Source organism: Neoarius graeffei, chromosome 15 (genome assembly GCF_027579695.1).
Source record: "Neoarius graeffei isolate fNeoGra1 chromosome 15, fNeoGra1.pri, whole genome shotgun sequence".
NCBI classification, from domain to species: domain Eukaryota; kingdom Metazoa; phylum Chordata; class Actinopteri; order Siluriformes; family Ariidae; genus Neoarius; species Neoarius graeffei.
Window position 1 is genome coordinate 22,308,460 of NC_083583.1, and position 19,052 is coordinate 22,327,511.

The 19,052-nt window shown below is 40.7% G+C and overlaps 2 protein-coding genes across 4 annotated transcripts in view; one reads left to right on the forward strand and one right to left on the reverse strand.

The window, feature by feature from the left end:
• The window catches only part of cant1b (calcium activated nucleotidase 1b), a 35,182-nt gene extending 29,903 nt beyond the window's left edge, over positions 1–5,279 (forward strand). For both annotated transcript variants that reach the window (XM_060941023.1, XM_060941022.1), the window contains exon 4: positions 923–5,279. In XM_060941023.1, coding sequence (XP_060797006.1) covers positions 923–1,293 — 371 coding nt within the window. In that variant the 3' untranslated portion in view covers positions 1,294–5,279. The remainder of the gene's footprint in view (positions 1–922) is intronic.
• On the reverse strand, positions 4,852–17,484 carry ogal (O-GlcNAcase like). 2 transcript variants are annotated; one of them, XM_060941021.1, is made up of 17 exons: positions 17,342–17,484; positions 17,140–17,222; positions 16,959–17,010; positions 14,299–14,396; positions 13,403–13,533; positions 13,032–13,203; positions 12,859–12,957; positions 11,419–11,697; positions 11,183–11,281; positions 10,589–10,851; positions 10,166–10,340; positions 8,884–8,969; positions 8,675–8,767; positions 8,464–8,534; positions 6,589–6,709; positions 5,905–6,028; positions 4,852–5,677 (listed from the first exon to the last, which is right to left on the reverse strand). In XM_060941021.1, the coding sequence occupies exons 2-17, from the start codon at positions 17,189–17,191 to the stop codon at positions 5,541–5,543; spliced, it is 2,052 nt and encodes a 683-aa protein (XP_060797004.1). In that variant the 5' UTR covers positions 17,192–17,222; positions 17,342–17,484; the 3' UTR covers positions 4,852–5,540. The 2 variants fall into 2 exon arrangements, with proteins under 2 accessions (XP_060797004.1, XP_060797003.1); XM_060941020.1 differs by having other exon boundaries at positions 17,140–17,484.
• Positions 17,485–19,052: the final 1,568 nt, after the last annotated feature.

Here is a 19,052-nt window from a genome sequence, read left to right on the forward strand (position 1 = left end):
TATAACCCAGCATATTTTACTAAACTGTTTTTTTGGCTGAGTCCATTTTTTTTTAACCAACAACTATTTCTGAACCTGAAGCTCCATCACTAATTGACCTCAGCATTTATTTGCTTCAACAACTGAACCTTCAGATCCTGGCTGTCCACAGCACTACAGAGATTTAATGGATTGTTGTAATGTAAACAAGTTATATCAAGGAATGTCAATAAAAACTCATTTCTTCAGGACAATGGTGCAACACATAATGCAGTATAACCGTACACTAGGTGCAAATACACAACAGCACAACAAGCGTGAAAATGTACGAGAAGTGCACAGACAGAAAAGAGCAATACATGGAAGAACCAGGTTCGTATGAACTGATGCCCCTTTAAGACCAATAGGTTTGGTTCTGGTTCATACTCCAAATTTTGAACGGTTCGGAACTTGAAAAGATGGTTCCTAGCTGGAATCAAAAAGAATAACCATGACCACATCAGTGGGCGTGTCATCTGTTTGGAGAGGAAGCAGAGTGCAGCAATGGAGAACACAACAGAAAAGGACACATCTTGAGAAAGTGAATGGAAACAAATATTTGTAGTAATGGAACAAAAGCTCACAGGTAATCAATGTGCTCTGCTATCTTTCTACTACTGTTTACTCCTGTTGTGCATTGTACAACACCCTCGGTTCATGACTCATCCTTGGTTACAATGATTCTGCTCAAATCTAGTGAACCAGCCCACGTTTTCACTACCTGGAATAAAAGTTCAAAGAATCCTGAACAGAACCGCTTCAAGAACATGTTTCCTGTTGGTTGAAAAGGGGTATAAATGAGTTCATGCTGAATTTAGCAGAAAATATTCAGATACTACTTTGGAATGTTTTTATTAGTACAAAGCTCACAGGTCGTAACTCCTGCTCTTCCTGTCGTCCTCAGGTTATTTGATACATGAATCGGCGGTGTGGAGTGAGCGTCGACAGCGCTGGTTCTTCCTCCCACGCCGAGCCAGCTCCGAACGCTACGAGGAAACGGCTGATGAGCGCCGTGCCACCAATCTGCTCCTGACCTGCACAGCTGATTTCAGCCACATCTCCGTGTCCCGGGTTGGGCGGCTACTTCCCACCCATGGCTTCTCAGCTTTCAGGTTTGTTCCTAACACTCATGACCACGTGATCCTGGCGCTGAAGTCTGAGGAGGACGCGGGCAAAATTGCTACCTACATCACAGCCTTCACACTGGAAGGACGAGTCCTGCTGCCTGAGACTAAGATCGGAGACGTGAAATATGAAGGGCTGGAGTTCATCTAGTTTAGAAGAGGAGAGTGGGATTTCTCACATGGGAGTCACTGGGTGACCATGTGTGCATCAGTGCAATGTTGTAGATATAAAATGTCATAAATGGATCAGTTTGAGATTTTTTGATATTTCTGTATGAGAATGCAGTGGTGACACTATACGCTGCATGTATTCGTGTTTTCCACTGGCAACCTGCCACTGGAAACACCCATCATGGCGAGGGAGACCAATGACGGCAAACAAAACACAAAGCACAGCTATGCAGCAAGCTACATGGATCGCCCACAGAACTTGCATGCTTGCTGTGTAGTCTTTAAATGTGGGCCGAGGTTTTTCCTCAGCAACTCTGAAAAACAGTGCTGCTAAAGACTCAGGGGAGTTGTTTGTTTTTATGAAAACGCACAACATAGACTAACCAAACCGGAATGACCCAAAAGACATTTGTCTTAAGTGGACTTGAAGGATGAAGATGCAAATAAATCATGTTTTTTAGTATGTTTTTATTTAACATTTTAATAGATCATGTAGATATCTTGTAAATTGCATTATATTTTTGAATCCCAGGTTTGTGGTGGCTTCAGAAAAACTTCCATTAAAAAAAAGACATTGTGCATATACCTCTTAATATGCAAATTATAAATGCCCCACATGCAGTAGAGGTGGTAATAATAATGAACTTAAATTATTAGTAACATGTAATCAACCAGTCGGTGCCCTCTGAAAAGAGATAAACGTACTGTTTTATGATTAAAGGTTTAGGGTGACTTTAATGCCCAGGTCAGACAGCAGGCTGCATCTAGTTTAACTACTTGCATATACCTGCAATAACAAAATCGCAAGACTTATTGCAGCAATGCAGGACAACACCGATAATAGCAGTGTTGCAGAGGGTCTTTAGTAGAGGCAGGATCACGCTCTGTTCGCATTTCAGTTGCAATTCACTTCCAATCGGTGCAAATAGCAGGCGGTCGTGCAATGCTTGAGTGACCAGTTGTGGGTTGAAGCAGTTTGGAGTGTGGAGGAGAGAGGGAGGCAAAAAAAAAACGTTCACACAAACTCTGGAACTTCCACAATACTTAGTTTAACAACTTACTACAGCAAAATTCTCAGAGTTAAATTTCCTAGTGTTTAAGCAAAAGTGTTAGTGACACTAAAAAAAAAAAAATTGATTTAACTTTGTGTTAACACTGCAGAGATTGGGACAAAAACACCAGCTTGAGTTGATTTAACAGTATAAAAATTGTGTACGTCAACCTTACTACGCCTAGTTGAACGGCTCTCTTATCATACATGAGCAAGAGGTCATATTCCCTAAACGTTACTCAAGTTGAGGACTGAAAAGAAAACGGTCACTAACAGAGACCCATTTCCAGTAATGTGCACGGCTCAACTAACAAACAGAAAACAAGCTGATTATGCCACCTCTAGGTAAACACACTAGGTCTTAAAGGCACATTTCACAATTTTGACTGTTATAACGTCTGACCACAACGAAGGATTTGGTGCAAAACGCCTGCATCCACTTGCCACCTGACCGATCACAGCATGCGTCTTTCTGCTGTCTGACCTGGGCATAATGTAGTCTGAGTGTTTTTCTCATGTTTTTAAAATCCTACTGAAACACATTATGTTCACTGAATGTTGCTTTGAGTTGTGGCTGTGATGATTAATCTCCAACAGCCTTCATCTTGGACAAGAAATTAAAGTGTTAGCACTCAAGTTAGCCAAGAATATCATTTCCCCCCATGATTTGTCTGACCAATTACAGCACCTTTCCCGTTGTCATTAGGGGGTTTGCTCATTTTCCCTGCCAAAAATGTGAATTTACTGTTGTATCATTTAACTCTTTACTACATGCAGCAGTTATTTGAATATCTAGTCACTGTTTATTGTAGTAGGTGGCCACATTGAAAGTCTCCCACTGTCCTGTTTTCTGCACTGACGATTGAGCTGTTTTCATAAGAACTCTACAAGAAACATGCCTGTGAAGATTCTCAGTCATCCAGGTCATAGTAACTGTGGGTGGTAAAAGAGAGCAACTGGACTTGCTGGAAGACGTTTCACCTCTCGTCCAAAAGGCTTCTTCAGTTCTGTCTAATAGGGAGTATCAGGTATTTATCATCTCATGGATGAAAAGCTCATCTAAGGTGTCAGTCATCCTGTTGGTGTGGGTCACTCAGTGCGTTTACATGCACATTAGAGAAAATTGAATTTCTGCCGTAGCTCGACTGAAATCGAACCGAACTGGATTTCTCGTAATCGAGCTACGCGACCTAGATTATGCGATTGTAGCCGAGCTACTTACTTCAGCACTGCCCCTTCCGGAAGTGACGAGACCACAAGCGGGAAACACAACAGCCTCGGTCGGCGTGACAACAGTAGTAGTAGCAGCAGCAAGCAGAAGAGGTCAGGAGGAACAACATCTCAATGTTGCTGTCCTTCTTGTGAACATGGAACTGATAACTTTGTTTATACTCTTGAATAGCTCTTCTTCATGACGACAACCGGAAGTGTACCAACACGATGGGGCGTGTAGCACCACCTGTGGCTCGGGTGCACAATGTACCTCACACAATAGCTCGATTTCCTTGTGTGCATGTAGGATTGGATTTCTCTGGCACCCCTGCTGGGACCCTTAGCTTGATTACCAACAGTAGCTCGATTTGGATGTGCATGTAAACGCACTGACTGGGGGCTGGATGTGAACAGCCTTGAGTCATTAGGGTGATCAATGGAATGCTGATTCTCTACAAAAAAAAAAAAAAAAACACATTTACCAAGTCATTGTCTTGTAAATGTTTAAGTCTTGCATATTACTATGGACCCTTTTCAGTCACGTGACCTTCGTAAATGCGACCGCCATTTTGGACATGTAGTGGACTTTGGCTCAAATCGGTTTGAATGCGAGGAAGGCGACAAACAAAAGAAAAAGGAGCGAGATGCAGAAAACTGTATTTACTAGTTTACTGTAATTATGATCTGGCAGCTATTTACACCAGATCCAGTGTAAATAGCTGCCGGAGCCAACGTCTGGCCGGGCCGCGGAGCGAGCAAGCGCGCACCGGCTCCGGCCGGGCCGCGGAGCGAGCGAGCACGCGCCGGCACCTCGGACGTTGGCTCCGGCGGCTATTTACACTGGATCTGGTGTAAATAGCTGCCAGATCATAATTACAGTAAACTAGAATGGAATGTTAACAGCAATGTAATGCCTTTTCTGGCTAATTTTATTCGTCTTACCTCCAACAAAGTGGTCACTACACAAGCGTTGGTATGCCGCTATCCATCTTCTCCGTTGTTCAGCATCTACCGGGATCCGATAAAATGATAACCCTTGCCTTGTTTGTTGATTGTTACTACATCCAGGTGCACAACATAGTGGCATGATGGAAGTCTTGCTGAAAATAAACACTTTCTTTGCTGCCGTTCCTCAATGCTGGCTGTGGTAAACTACTGGTAGTACATGTCCAAAATGGCGGCCGCGTTTGTCGTGACGTCACGTGAAAAGGGTCCATAGGGGACTTTGTATGAAAGGATCCACATTACCAAATGTAGCAAATTGAAAGTCACAAATGAAGGTGAGAAGTTTTTCCAACTTTTATTTTATGCATTTCCCTCATTTCATGCAGCTTTTATAAGGAGTTACATGTCTTGTTTGGAAGATGGAAACATTCAAATGGTCAGGATAAGAGAAAGACACTGACTGTTCCTATAGAAAAACAGCAAACGAGTTAGACCAGAGTGCAGGAAGCAAGGATGAGTCTAAACAGGAGATGGGTATGTGCTTGGAGGAATGGTCAAATGATTTATAAATCCCTTCCTCTAATCAAAATGACTAACTTCAGTACAGGGGGGGATATTTTGAAACTAAGCACAGAAGTCTGTAAGTAGAAAATTACAGTGGGGGGGGGAAATGAGTTAAATGCTCCAAATGTAATACCACTACTTCAGTGTTGTATGGTGTTCCCATATCCCAGAATAAAAACAAATGTTGAATGTCATTTGAAGTGATAACGACATCACTTAGTAATAACCCAGAGCTTTTTTTTTGCCCTCAAAAGTATTTGTGCAGTAGAGATTTAAGTGCCTATTTCCTGCCACTGTCACATTTTATATATTAAAAAAAAAAAAAAAAAAAAGAGGGGGAGGGGTCATGAGACCATATGAAGTTTAAACACGTTTGCAATGTCAATGTAAAATTAACAGTGAAAAAACACTGGATTTAAGTAAACGTCTTTATCTGTAAAAGCACAGATCATTATTCATAGCTTTGTTCCCATGATTACCAGGCCTGTTTGTAGTCCTTCCACCGTGAGCACATGGAGCAGGCCTAGAGTCTGGAGGAAGCTCAACATTCTTCTGTCATTAGATCTAAACTCACAAAAAACACCAGTGGAGCCTGAGGAAGAAATGCAGAACAGATCTGTGTAAAAATGAGGGCAGTGGCAGTTGATAAAGCCAGACACTGATTACATACATCATTTGTTTAATCAATACGGTGTGCGCGCATGGATCCGACTTTCTTGATAAAACGAAAAGTCACACACATGCACCACTAAAGCCTGTATGTGAACCAATACAGATTGATGGTCCTTCTCAGTGCTGTTTGTAGTGTTGCTAACATACCAGCTTCTTGTAGTAAAGAGAACATGTTGCCAATCAGGCGCTTGACAGTGTTGGGATCTGGTACTCGTGGGTGGATTTGAATAATCATAAGAGAAGGGAAATCTCTCAGCATTGTTTCTGGATACTACACAGATGCAAGAGAGACAACAAGGCAATGAAGATCCTAGATTAAAGCCATATCAGTTTGAATACTCAAATCTAGAGAAGACTTTCTGCACACTTGTGCCTCAAAATGGTCATTAGGTTCCTCTGATAAGTTAATGTTCTTTAAATTAATCATTTCATTACAAGCCCTCCTTCCCAAAGTATCTAAATGTTAAGACTAGTCCCATTAAATTCTTTTCAAGTGCCAAGTTTTTGTTTTTTTTTTAAATATAGAAATTGCTCCATGCACTACAGTTTGAGCTCATCTAATGATCATCTAGTTTTGCCTGTGTAGCCAAATGAACTGCCCATTTCCCAGTCTCATACACAAAGAATTGGCAAAACAATTATGGAAGTTGAGTTAATGAACTAGCGTCAATATAGCCCGATAGGAGTAGCTAACTTTAGCAAAGTTCACCAATCTCACAATTTTAACTGACAAAGCCAAAAAAAAAAAAAAAGGTTTGTGGGTAAAATACAATTGTGCATCTGTACTGTAAAGTTATGTACAATCAGAGCCAGTGGTGTTCTCTGTCTCACCTGGGATGTGGTGATGGCCGTCTTTGCATCAATGAGGGCTAAAGCAAAACCACAGATGCCATCCTCATCCTCCAGCACCAGGTCACAGTGTTTAGATGGAGCAATCTGACCATCCACCAGTCTGAGAGGAAGGACAGAGTAATGGAACCTCTAGATATAGAAGCTACCTTGAAGTTACTAGCTAAAACGGTAACAATCACCAACTGTCAATGGAGCTTGTTCTGGCATAAATCTGGTCGCCAAAAAATGTATAATCAGTCGTGTTCAAAATAAGAGCAGTGTGTTTAAAAACACGAGTAAAGCTCAAAATCCTTATAATAGTTTTTATTTCCATGCATTGGGAACACTGCACATTATATTCTACATCAAAACATGAAGAAAAGTATCAATATTTTAATTACAGAAAAAAAATGAATATTGGGCTGTTAAAAAAAAAAAAGCAGTGTCTGCATTTTTCATTACAAACCCAAATATTTACTATATAGACTGAAAAAAATCTTTAGGATTTAGCATGCCTGTGAATCACTAAACTAATATTTAGTTGTATAACCATGGTTTCTGAGAACTGCTTCACATCTGTATTGCATGGAGTTGACCAACTTCTGGCACCTGTGAACAGGTATTCCAGCCCAGGATGATTTGACAGCATTCCACAATTCCTCTGCATTTCTTGGTTTTGCCTCAAACAGCATTTTTGATGTCACCCCACAAGTTTTCTATCGGATTAAGGTCTGGGGATTGGGCTGGCCACTCCATAACTAATTTTGTTGGTCTGGAACCAAGATGCTGCTCACTTACTGGTGTGTTTGGGGGCATTGTCTTGTTGAAACACCCATTTCAAGGGCATTTCCTCTTCAGCATAAGGCAACATGACCTCTTCAAGTATTCTGATATATGCAAACTGATCCATCATCCCTGGTATGCAATAAATAGGCCCAACACCATAGTAAGAGAAACATTCCCATATCATGATGCTTGCACCACCATGCTTTACTGTCTTCAGAGTGTACTGTGGCTTGAATTCAGTGTTTGGGGGTCGTCTGAAACTGTCTGCAGCCCTTGGACCCAAAAAGAACAATCTTACTTTCATCAGTCCACAAAATGTTTCTCCATTTCTCTTTAGGCCAGTTGATGTGTTCTTTGGCAAATTGTATCCTCAGCACTTTTTTTTTTTTTTTTTTTTTAAGCAGCAGGACTTTGCAGGAGCTTCTTGCCGATAGATTAGCTTCACACAGGCATCTTCTAATTGTCACAGTACTCACAGGTAACTTCAGACCATCTTTGATCACCCTGGAGCTGATCATTGGCTGAGTCTTTGCCATTCTGGCTATTCTTCGATCCATTCAAATGGTAGTCTTCGGTTTTCTTCCATATCTCTCTGGTCTTGCTGTCCATTTTAAAGCATTGGAGATCATTTTAGCCAAGCAGCCCATCATTTTCTGCACTTTATACATTTTCCCCTCTCCAATTAACGTTTTAATCAAAGCACGCTGCTGTTCTGAACAATGTCTGGGACGACCCATTTTTCTCAGGTTTTCAGAGAGAAATGCATGTATAACATGTATTGGCTTCATCCTTAAATTAGGGCCACCTGATTGACACTGGTTTTCACAGAATGAATGACCTCACTAATTGAACTCCACACTGCTATTATTTTAAAACATACCCCTTTCACTTAATTATTCAATTATACAGACTCAGGAGCATGCACATCATGAATGTTGGTCTGTTGGTTTTCTATGACTACTACACCTACGAGTAAATTTGCCATGTAGTAATATAACTTCTACCAAAAACAGTAATCTGGTTAGTCATGTTGGACTGCTATTATTTTGAACACAACTATATATAAAATCAGTAAAAGTAACTTGTCACCTGTCACCAATAAGTGCAACTTGCAGTAGTGTCTCACTCTGCATTTCCTTGGATAATCTCAAAACCTCGGGCTGTGAAAAGCACAATCAGTACTCATTCATAATGGATTGCGTCACCACAAAATCATTAGGTCACCTAAAGCATTCAAGTTCATGTGTAAAAGCAGACTAAAAGCAGTAGGGCTTTATCTTTAAATCAGCAAGTCAGTCACCTTATCTTTAGGGGTACATGGTCGAATGGTATACACTCGAGTGGCAGGAGGGCTACGAAACAGATCTCTGTTCCCATGGCATGGAAGCATCCTCTAGAGAACAGCCAAATTAGTAAAATCAGTTACTTAATTATCCCTTTACACACATGGCAAAGTAGTGCTTAATAATTTAAATGCAAAATAAAATGGTCAAGACTAACAAACTGTACCTGGAACTCTCCAGAAAGCCCACCTCTGAAGCCCCATGGCTCCGGGTTATCATTTATAACTTGAGAGGTAGGAGGATTACGGCCACCTGTTTCCAAAAGAAGCAGACAAAGTGAATCAATATCAGTCTGGTCAAGGAGATTCTGCTGAAATAGAAATGCTTTATAATATTATAAAGGCTAAACTGTAGCCGATGTAAAATGCATTATATTCTCACGGAAAATATATTAAAAAAAAAAAAGAAAGATGCACTTGACTTTTGGCTCTTTAGTAGTCCCTAAAGTGCATGTACCATTTTCTTGTTTAGTGTTCTACGCAGATGTAGAACAGGAATAAGTAATAAAAGTAGAGGACAGTGTGTGTTGCTTCCATAACATACTAAACCTGTTAAGTAGCCCAAAAGTAGTTAAACACCACTTAATTAAAATGTTACAATCTATTGCATTTTTAGTGATGTAATACAATCAGTTCCAGTTCCTAAATTCAAGGTATTTTTGGGGGGTTTGAGTTTTTAATTTTGTCCTCGGTTGGTTCAGCAATACGTGCCACCATTTTGTTTTTCTCTACTCACAGTGCAGTGCCTTGCAAAAGTATTCATCCCCCTTGGTGTTTGTCCTGTTTTGTTACATTACAAGCTGGAATTAAAATGGATTTTGGGGGGTTAGCACCATTTGATTTCCACAACATGCCTACATTTTGCTATAATGGATTTAATGGTGCTCTGTGGGATATTCAAAGTTTGGGATTTTTTTTATGACCCAACCCTGATCTATACTTCTCCACAGCTTTGTCTCTGACCTGTTTGGAGGCTCCTTGGTTTTCATGTTGCTTGCTTAGTAGTGTTGCAGAGTCAGGGTTCTTCCAGAACAGGTTGATTTATACAGACATCATGTGACAGCTCATGCGACACTGATTGCACACAGGTGCATGTTAGCCAACTAATTATGTGACTTATGAAGTGAATTGGTTGGACCAGCTCTTATTTAGGGGTCTCATACGAAAAGAGGTGAATACTTATGCACACTCCAGACTTCTGTTTTCTTCATCTTATTGTTTCACAATTATTTAAAAAACACCCACAATGTGCACCTTTAAAAGTTGAAGGCATGTCGTGCAAATAAAAATGGTGCTAACCCCCCAAAAAATCAGTTTTAATTCCATCTTGTAACATAAAACAGGACAAACACCAAGGGGGATGAATACTTTTGCAAGGCACTGTATATGAGCTGATAGAGCACACAACTGCTCAAATCAAGTGAATCGAATAAAATCTGATATACCTACCTAAACTGTTGACAAATGCCCTGGCTAAGGACACACCACTCTTTATGTCACAGATGTAGTTGTACAGATCGTACAGAATAGTTCTGTTGGGTGCGTTTGACAGCCTGTTAAACATCCGGACAACCGCAGCACACAAGTCTTCAAAGTGCTCAGCTCTCTCTTGCCATTCTTTGGCCTGCGAGGAGATTTAAATGGAATATTAATTATAATATAATGTTTTTAGCAAAACCTGTCACATGTACAACACTGAGCCCAATATTGGGCTCCCGAGTGGTGCAACAGAAAAAGCTTTGGGGAGATCAAATTTAAGTCCAAACCCTGAAGCTTTCATAGTCATCTGTCGCCAGGAATCCGAGGGAGCATGCAGATAGTCCTTTCCAGCTACCTGCTTGCATAGGTTTTGTGACTTGCCCCCTCACTCACCTTGTTCTCTGCTACCACAGAGCCAAACGTGGCAGCGTTACTGTTGCTTCTTAGCCAATGCAACTCTTGCAGCATGGTGAGGGCAGTGGGACCATATTCATAGGGCAGGTAGAAGAGCTCAGCAAGCAGTGTTAGGTCCTCCAGAGTGAGCGGTTCAGCTGTGTACAGCGGATTCTCTCTGGGCCCTGGCACATACTCGTCCGTCTGCATGGGCTCCTCATCAGAAGCTTCTTTCTTAGCACGACCACTGCCTGTGCGGGACACTACACACGTGCACACGCAAATGGAGTTTTACACCCTGGTTTGCCTAAGCAATAACCAGTTTAAATCATAAAACAAAACAATACTTTTCCTTAAACAATTAACCAATTACAAAAACATTGTAATACACATTTCTTATGTAAGGATTAACAGGATGTGCTGTTATTTAAATCAGTATTGCAGGAGCAAGAGTGCTGTTGTAGTGAAAATTGGCATGGCAAGTCTTTTCCGTAAGGAAAAGCTACCTGTTAATAGATCTCATAGGATCTTGTCTACAGCAATGTTACCATAGTTTCATTTATAACCTACAGAAACAGAACATGGACATTTTACCATCAGGTTGATCAGCCACACCAAACTCAATCAGCCAGTCAGTGAGGGCGAGCCGCAAAGCCTCCTTGGGGTTATAGTCAGACCCCTGATCCTCACCATCTGTAGAGCAATACATCAGTAAGACAGAGAGAGAAAAATGTATAAAAACAAAATCAACCATTCCAAGTGACTTTTACGTCGTGATTAGATTAGAGGTTACTTCAAACAGCCAAGAATTACCACTCCGACCAACTTACCCATAGCAACATCTTTCTGTCCTGTGTTAGATTTGCACCAAGTAGCTAGTGTATGAATAGCCACAAAGTTGGGCTCGAATTCACAGTTGGGGTTGGTGAGAATTCCTCTGAGTTTGGGAATGAGTTCTGTGGGCCGATTCTTGAAGGGTCCCATGAACAGCCGCTGGGGGTCATAGTCATTCGCGTGGATGTTGTCCCAGATCACTGGCGGCCTTCTTAGAACACCAGACACTTCCTCAATAGACTGTACAGAAATATCGTTGGATACGACTTTGGGCCCTGAGAGGGATGAAAAGCAAAAACTTGAAACTGTACACTGAACGGGGGGAGACACACCTTACATGCAATGCAAGTAAAAACCTGCTGGTGTCTGCTGCTTTAGTTTAAAACAAACACTTAAGCTCCATAGTATCTCATCTCATTATCTCTAGCCGCTTTATCCTTCTACAGGGTCGCAGGCAAGCTGGAGCCTATCCCAGCTGACTACGGGCGAAAGGCGGGGTACACCCTGGACAAGTCGCCAGGTCATCACAGGGCTGACACATAGACACAGACAACCATTCACACTCACATTCACACCTACGGTCAATTTAGAGTCACCAGTTAACCTAACCTGCATGTCTTTGGACTGTGGGGGAAACCGGAGCACCCGGAGGAAACCCACGCGGACACGGGGAGAACATGCAAACTCCACACAGAAAGGCCCTCGCCGGCCCTGGGGCTCGAACCCAGGACCTTCTTGCTGTGAGGCGACAGCACTAACCACTACACCACCGTGCCGCCCGCTCCATAGTGTAATTTTTCAAATAGTTAAGTAATTTGCCAGGAAATCAGTATTTAGACATTTATTTAAATTTCACAGTGGTACTGTATTACCATCTGCGTAACTTAAGAGGCAGGGTGTAGGATGTTAGCGATGGCAGAATTCACAAGGTGGGGGGAGAAAACAACTTCAATTGTCAAAGATAGCTGCACTAATTATACATTTTCCAGTAGAAGATTTTTTTTTATGTTTATAGATTAGCATCTGTCAAACTGTATCCAAAATGTCACCCAGTCATGTGACCAGGAAATTTAGAGAGAGGGGGAGGGAAAAAAAAAAAAAAAAAAAAAAAAAGTGTTTTGGGTGTGACAGATTTCCAGTTCTTCCAGCCACAAGAGCTTCATAGCTCCAGTGAAAAACTAAAGATGCAAAGGTTTAACACCCTACACCCTGCGTCTTGGCGGATTAGGTACATTTGGAAGCTTATTTTAAACAGTACCAAAAATACTTATTGCAAAGTAAAATTCTGATTACTTTGGCACATTAAATACAGTACTCAAACATTTGACATCTGAATGTTCATTTAACGATATAAAGCTTCAGGTACATTTACATAAGTGCTATACTGGATATTTAAAATAAATGGAGATAAAAATGGATAGCGCTTCTAATCTTACCAGTCCAGAGAATATCAATCCCAGGGAGCAGTTTCTCGCCAACAGTGTTTAAATATGAAGACTGGCTCACATTAGGGGTACAGTACACAGCACAGTAATCTACAAGAGAAAAAGCAGTGTTTTCTAAACACTATTACAGGTCAAGTAATCTAATTAACAGTCACCAGTGTTACCTGTTGGGCAAAAGAGAAAGGTATGGGGTTCCTGCAGGTGCTGATACACCTGATTGGTGATGGACACCTGTGCATGTGCAAAGGAGCTAAAGGCCTCCTTATCAGCAGCACACATTTCTGGCTCAATGTCATCAAAAAGCAGAGCAAAGGATCTGCAGCCGAACTCGCACACCTGCCGTGCAAGAACACACTCGCGTCCATCAGATTTGTCTCAGCAACAAATACGCAACAGTCATTAAACATTAAAATTCCTCAGCTACTCAATGAAACGCTGATACTAACGGTCTTTTTTTTTAAATCAATCTTAAATGCAGTTTTGTGATCAAACTGACGAAATTTATCAGTCAATGACTGAAATCATGTAATATTACCTGACTTAGCTTTCTCTTAAGAGCAGCAACCTCTTTAGGGTTTGAGAATGTAACATCCAGCCCGGGTGAGATGGCGTAGATGAACTCAACGTCACGTTCTTTTGCAGCAGAGATGAGCGTAATCAGTTGCGCTTCAAAAGACACAAAGTTTTGTTAAATAGGGGATATGTGAATTCTGTAATTTGCTTATTACACTATACGTCACTCATCCATTCACAATTTGGTCTAAATTTTTTTTCCAAAAAAAAAAAAAAATTAGACCAAATTGTGTTTTTTTTTTTTTTTTTGGGGGGGGGGGGGGGGGGGCATTGACCCCAGCTTGTTTTTGGATTTTTACCCCCATTTTCTCCCAATGTGGTTATTTGCCAGTTCCCACCCACTTGCTAGCTCTGCCTCATCACACTGAATGGGTGAAAGCTACTAGCACATACTTCACCTGAGACATGTCAAGCCAGCCAGCTGAATTTTTTTTTGTTTAAACTGCTGCTCATGCTACGTCATAGGTCAGATGAGCTCAGAGATCATCAACTGCCTTCTTTTGCCTACATAAGCTCACAGATGCCCTCATTTGGCTACTTTCCCAGTGATTGGCAGAGGAGAGAGAGAGAGAGAGAGAGAGAGAGCGCGAGAGAGAGAGCGCGCGCTTGGGGGGGAAGCCCAACCATCCTACCCAGAAATCACATCCAGGTTTACTCTTGGACTCCCAGACACAGATAGCTGTGGCATTATCAGCCAACCATCCCCTAACAACAGACCAAATGGTTTTGATCCCATCATTAACATCACAGAAAATATTTAACAATTCATAGTCCAGTATATGACTGGTCCTGTCACAGCTATTCTTTTTTTTCCTTGTTATTTTTAAGTGAAAAACTATAAAATCAAGAGTTTCTTACCTGCCTCCTCAGTGGTATACAGCTCTCTCCAGTACATCCGGTGTTTGTAGTCATCTTTTGGAGCATATAGGTATGTGTTCAAGCCCCATTTCTGCTCCCTAGGTTAACACACACACACAATCATTCAGAAGGTTCATCTTCCCTCGTAGCTACAATATTTGGTAATTTTATCAGATAAAGACACCATATAGGTCCCTCTGTAGATACAGTGTCTTGCATAAGCATTTACCCCTTTGACCTTTTCTGCAACATTAAATCCATTATTAAAACATGAACAGAAGATCAGCCAACCATGACTCTGCCTCGTGAAGGCAACTCACCAAGTCAGTGACCGAGTATGAAAGACATTAGGCAAAGAAACAACTAACAGTCAAGGGGTAAGCCTTAACAAGATGCTACCACAACCATGTTTCACTATAGAGGGATTTCACTGACGTCACCCGAAACCGGAAGTAAACAGACCCTGCGCCATTTTGGAAGACCAACAAACTCATGATTAGGGGGAAAATAACGGCAGCGGTATGTGAACCCACGAGAATAAAGTGGAGTGGCAAACGACTTAAACAAACAAATCTGAGCTGTTTTATTTATGATTTATTGGCCCAACAGTAGACTTGAAAGAAACCTGTGTGAGACTTGGCAAAAAACTGTGGATATAATGGATAAGTCTGTGCATGATCTGTGGACACTGAGGTAAGCAAACGCAAATTCAGATTTAAAACATGCTAAATTGGCCCCAAGTTGATAACTGTATGAGGAGCAAGCCTCCCAGACTTCTACAATTTAATAATAATAATAATAATAATAATAATAATAATAAAGGATGGTTTGGGGCTTGCTCTCCCTCCTATTATATAAATAAAGCATAGTTGTTGTGTAGGTATATATCATAAATACATATGTATAATTTGGATAAATTAACCTAAATTATGGATACCTTAATAGTAACAAAAAGTATTAATTTTTCAACTGAAAAGATATATTATTAAAAGATAAATATCAACAAGATTACCTTGGCCATAACTATGTGTAGGTTATTCTTAATAACAGCTGTAATATCACGAACCAAGCCACTAACAACATAATTGTAAGCCTGTAGCCCTTTGTAGGTTTTCAAGTCATCAGCAGTGTAGGCACTGGGTGTAAACAACAAATAGTTTACAATGTCTGGGTAGCAAACAGATGGCAGAATTGGGGTCAGGTCCTCCTTATGTTTCCATTCTCCCTCGCCCCGAGTCTTATCATACGGGTCAAGCCCATCAATCACAGCCAGTTTCTCCACATACCGTGCCCTTTCTGCAGCTGGTAATGTACTCACATAACCAGAATTATCAGCCATCATGTCACTTTACTCTCGCTCGTACTTTGTTTTATATTGCGAGTGCATGTACTTGGTCTTCCAATATGGCGCCTAACAAAATCTCGTGGCGCGGTGACATCATGCGGTAGCCCTCTATAGGGATGGTGTTCTCAGGTTGGGATTCTAGCAAACACAGCACATTGGGCCAAAGGCAAAACTTCAGTTTTGATCTCATCAGACCAGAGAACCTTTTTGCACATGTTTGCTGATTGCAAAATTGCAGTAACTGATGTTACTGAAGGTGAGGATTTTTTTTTTTTAAATAACCAAACAAACAATGATTAATACAATTTCAGAACTTTGTCTTGAACTAGTTTTGATAGCACATTGGTCCTCATGCTGTTTGTTTAGGTATGTTCTCTAACAAACTTTAGGGCCTGCCGGTAATAGGTGTATTTATATTGAGAGCAACTAATTATGCGAATTCCATTGGCAACTAATTGCACCAGAACAAGTTTCAAGAATTCGCACCAATAAAAGTAAATGCTTATGCGATGTTTGTATTTGTAAATACAGTTTTTGCAAACTATATTGATAGTTCTCTTCCACTTCATTCTCACTGGCCAATTTATTAGGTACACCCATACAGCTGCTGTTTTATGCAGTTATCTAAATCAGCCAATCCCTTGACAGCAGCACAATGCATAAAATCATGCAGATACAAGTCAAGAGCTTTAATGTTCACTTCAAAACATCAGAATGGAAACAACTGTGATCTCTGACTTTCACTGTGGCATGGATGTTGGTGCCAGATGGACTGGTTTGAGTATTTCATAAACTGCTGCTCTCCTAGGATTCTCTCTCTCTCTCTCTCTCTCCTCTAGAGTTTACATAGAATGGTGCAAAACAAACAAAACATTTACTGAGTAACAGTTCTGTGGGTTGAAACATCTTGCTGATAAGAGAGGTCAGATTGGTTCAAGCTGCCAGGAAGGATATAGTAACTCATAGCAACTCTTGACAACCATGGTGAGCAGAAAAGCATCTCAACATGCAACTGTAGAAGACCACATTGGGTTCCACTCCCGCCAGCCAAGAACAGGAGTCTTAGAATCAAGAACAAGTTCCTATTAAAGTGGCCAGTGAATGTATATTAATGATGTACAAGCCCAATTAATTCAGTCAATTTCAGTTCCAGGTTGTAATAATGGAAACATTCTAGAGGGTGAATACTTGTGCAAGCCACTGTATTCAAAATGGTAAAGGACACTATGTGAAGGTGTATCAAATCAATCAATCAATGTTTATGATGAGCCAGAGACAGATAATGAGGAACATTATCAAAGCACATTTTTATTACCTCCTAAACAGCTCCTTCCTTTGCTCCATAGTCCACGGACGCCCATAAAACCCTGAAAAACAAAGGTCAGTGTATTCAGCTCTTCATGAACCGTTTCCCACAAATATACCTTGTTTCTATTAAACCAACATGAGATCATCAGCGACAGGACAGGACAGCATTTCCTCCAGATGTCACTCACCTTCCACAACCCCACTGAGGAACATTCTCTGGCCGGTGCTCATCTTTGACATCTTTCCTTTCGAACTCGGCGTCTCAATCGTTCTTTGATAGCAGATTAATTTAACAAGCGAATCAATACTTCACAATGCAGAGACAGCTTATCTTAAATACTCCAAATGAATGGCATTTGTAAATATTATATTTCTGACTTCGAAACTCACTTTCCCTTCTCTATTTACCGCGTTAGAGAGCAAACCTGATGCCGTAACAACAACAGAAGATTAACCAAGCTCATTCCAGCTGTTTATAATGCACGCTTTTATAATCTGCCTAGACCAGTTCCTCGTTGCACTTTGTATTTACACTTACTGCGCATGCGCGCAACTTGTCACGCAGCGGCTGTGGGAAGTGTCAAACAAGCAGCCTTGGAGCAGTACATTGAAACAATTTCCCCTGTACAAAACAAAAAAAAAAGCAGCTAAAACAATTAATATATGCACTATGTTTAATGTCTTTACTTGATTTTTTTTATTCAGTAACCTTGAATTTACTGGGGTTTTTTGTATTATTAGTATGTTTATGCATTTATTATTATTCTATTTATTTTTTCTTTATTTCATTTAATTTGTCTTTTTGTGAATGATTTTTAACTTTTGCCTTTGAATATAAGAGATTTCATGTGTTTTTGTTGATTGAAATAAAGTTGTTTTTTTTTTTTTTTTTTTTAAAAAGGGTCAAACTCCACCCAGCTAAACTGTTCGAGATGACTGCGCATGCGCCATGTCATTGGAAAATATTTTTTTCCCCCACCTAAATTCCGATATAGCCCGCCTCTTATGCTAAACAGTCTGCTGACTGGACAGGTGAGAAGTCATTCCGGGCATGATGGCAACCAAATAATAATTTGCAGGGGCAAATTTAAGCATTACCTAAACTAGTGTTGTATTATTATTATTATGCTCTTGTCAAAGATGGAGGTAAGCTTGATTCCAAGTGCCCCCTAGAGGACACTGGGCCCGTCCAAGAGAACCAGGTCTAGTGCAGGTGAAGAGAAATGTTTTAACATGTCAGGAAGTGGACATAGTCTTAATAGCATCCATACTTCAATTTATTAACTTGACCCTAACCTCCCACTTCCACAACCCCAGTCAGGACTTGACCTTCTGACATGACTTCTGGACTTTAGATTTGGAATTTTCAGTTCTTGAATGAGTACTGATTGTTCTCTGGGCTCAGATTAAAAGACAATTCAATTTAGCTTGTATAGCATTGTTACAAAACAGATTTACAGAAATCTAGATATGATCTAGATCAAATTTACTATTTGTAAATTTGACAATCGACATTGTCGCAAAGCAGCTTTACAGAAAATTAAAGGCTTTAAACTTGAGCTAATTTATCCCTGATGAGCAAGCCTGCGGTGACGGTGGCAAAGAAAAACTCCCTCAAACGACATGAGGAAGAAACCTCGAGAGGAACCAGACTCAAAAGGGAACCCATCCTCGTCTGGGTGATAACAGAAAGAGTGATTATAAAAAACTTGCTTCTATGACTGTGTCCTATATAGTCAAAGTACAACTGTGTAACCAGGAAATTCATAGTTTTAGCATGAAATATATGTTGTTGAAGTTATCAACTGTTCATTGATGGAGACTTGAGTGCAAAACCGTTCATGACAACTGCAGTCCTAAAGTTATCATGGCAATCATGGTCATCACCTCAGCCATCATAGCAAAACTGCAAGTGTCCAGAGCCATCTTCTAAGAGCGACTTTCGACTATCCATATGGGGCCATCGTCCACAGGAGCAATGTGATTAGATCCCTGCTGAATAATGAAAGTGGCAGGCAGAGGCGATTCTAGAGTCTGTTGTGGCCCCAAGCAAAAATTTCCAGGGGGCCCTTCTGACCAGTGTTCATCATCAATATGTTAT

Excerpts from the sequence above, each read along its gene's own strand:
- ogal (XM_060941021.1), bottom strand. The coding sequence starts at position 17,191 with ATGTCAAAGATGAGCACCGGCCAGAGAATGTTCCTCAGTGGGGTTGTG. Across the intron at positions 12,958-13,031 it reads CTTTCTCTTTTGCCCAACAG|ATTACTGTGCTGTGTACTGT; the intron begins GTAACACTGGTG and ends TTTCTCTTGTAG. Across the intron at positions 10,852-11,182 it reads TGTGGCTGATCAACCTGATG|TGTCCCGCACAGGCAGTGGT; the intron begins GTAAAATGTCCA and ends GCACGTGTGTAG.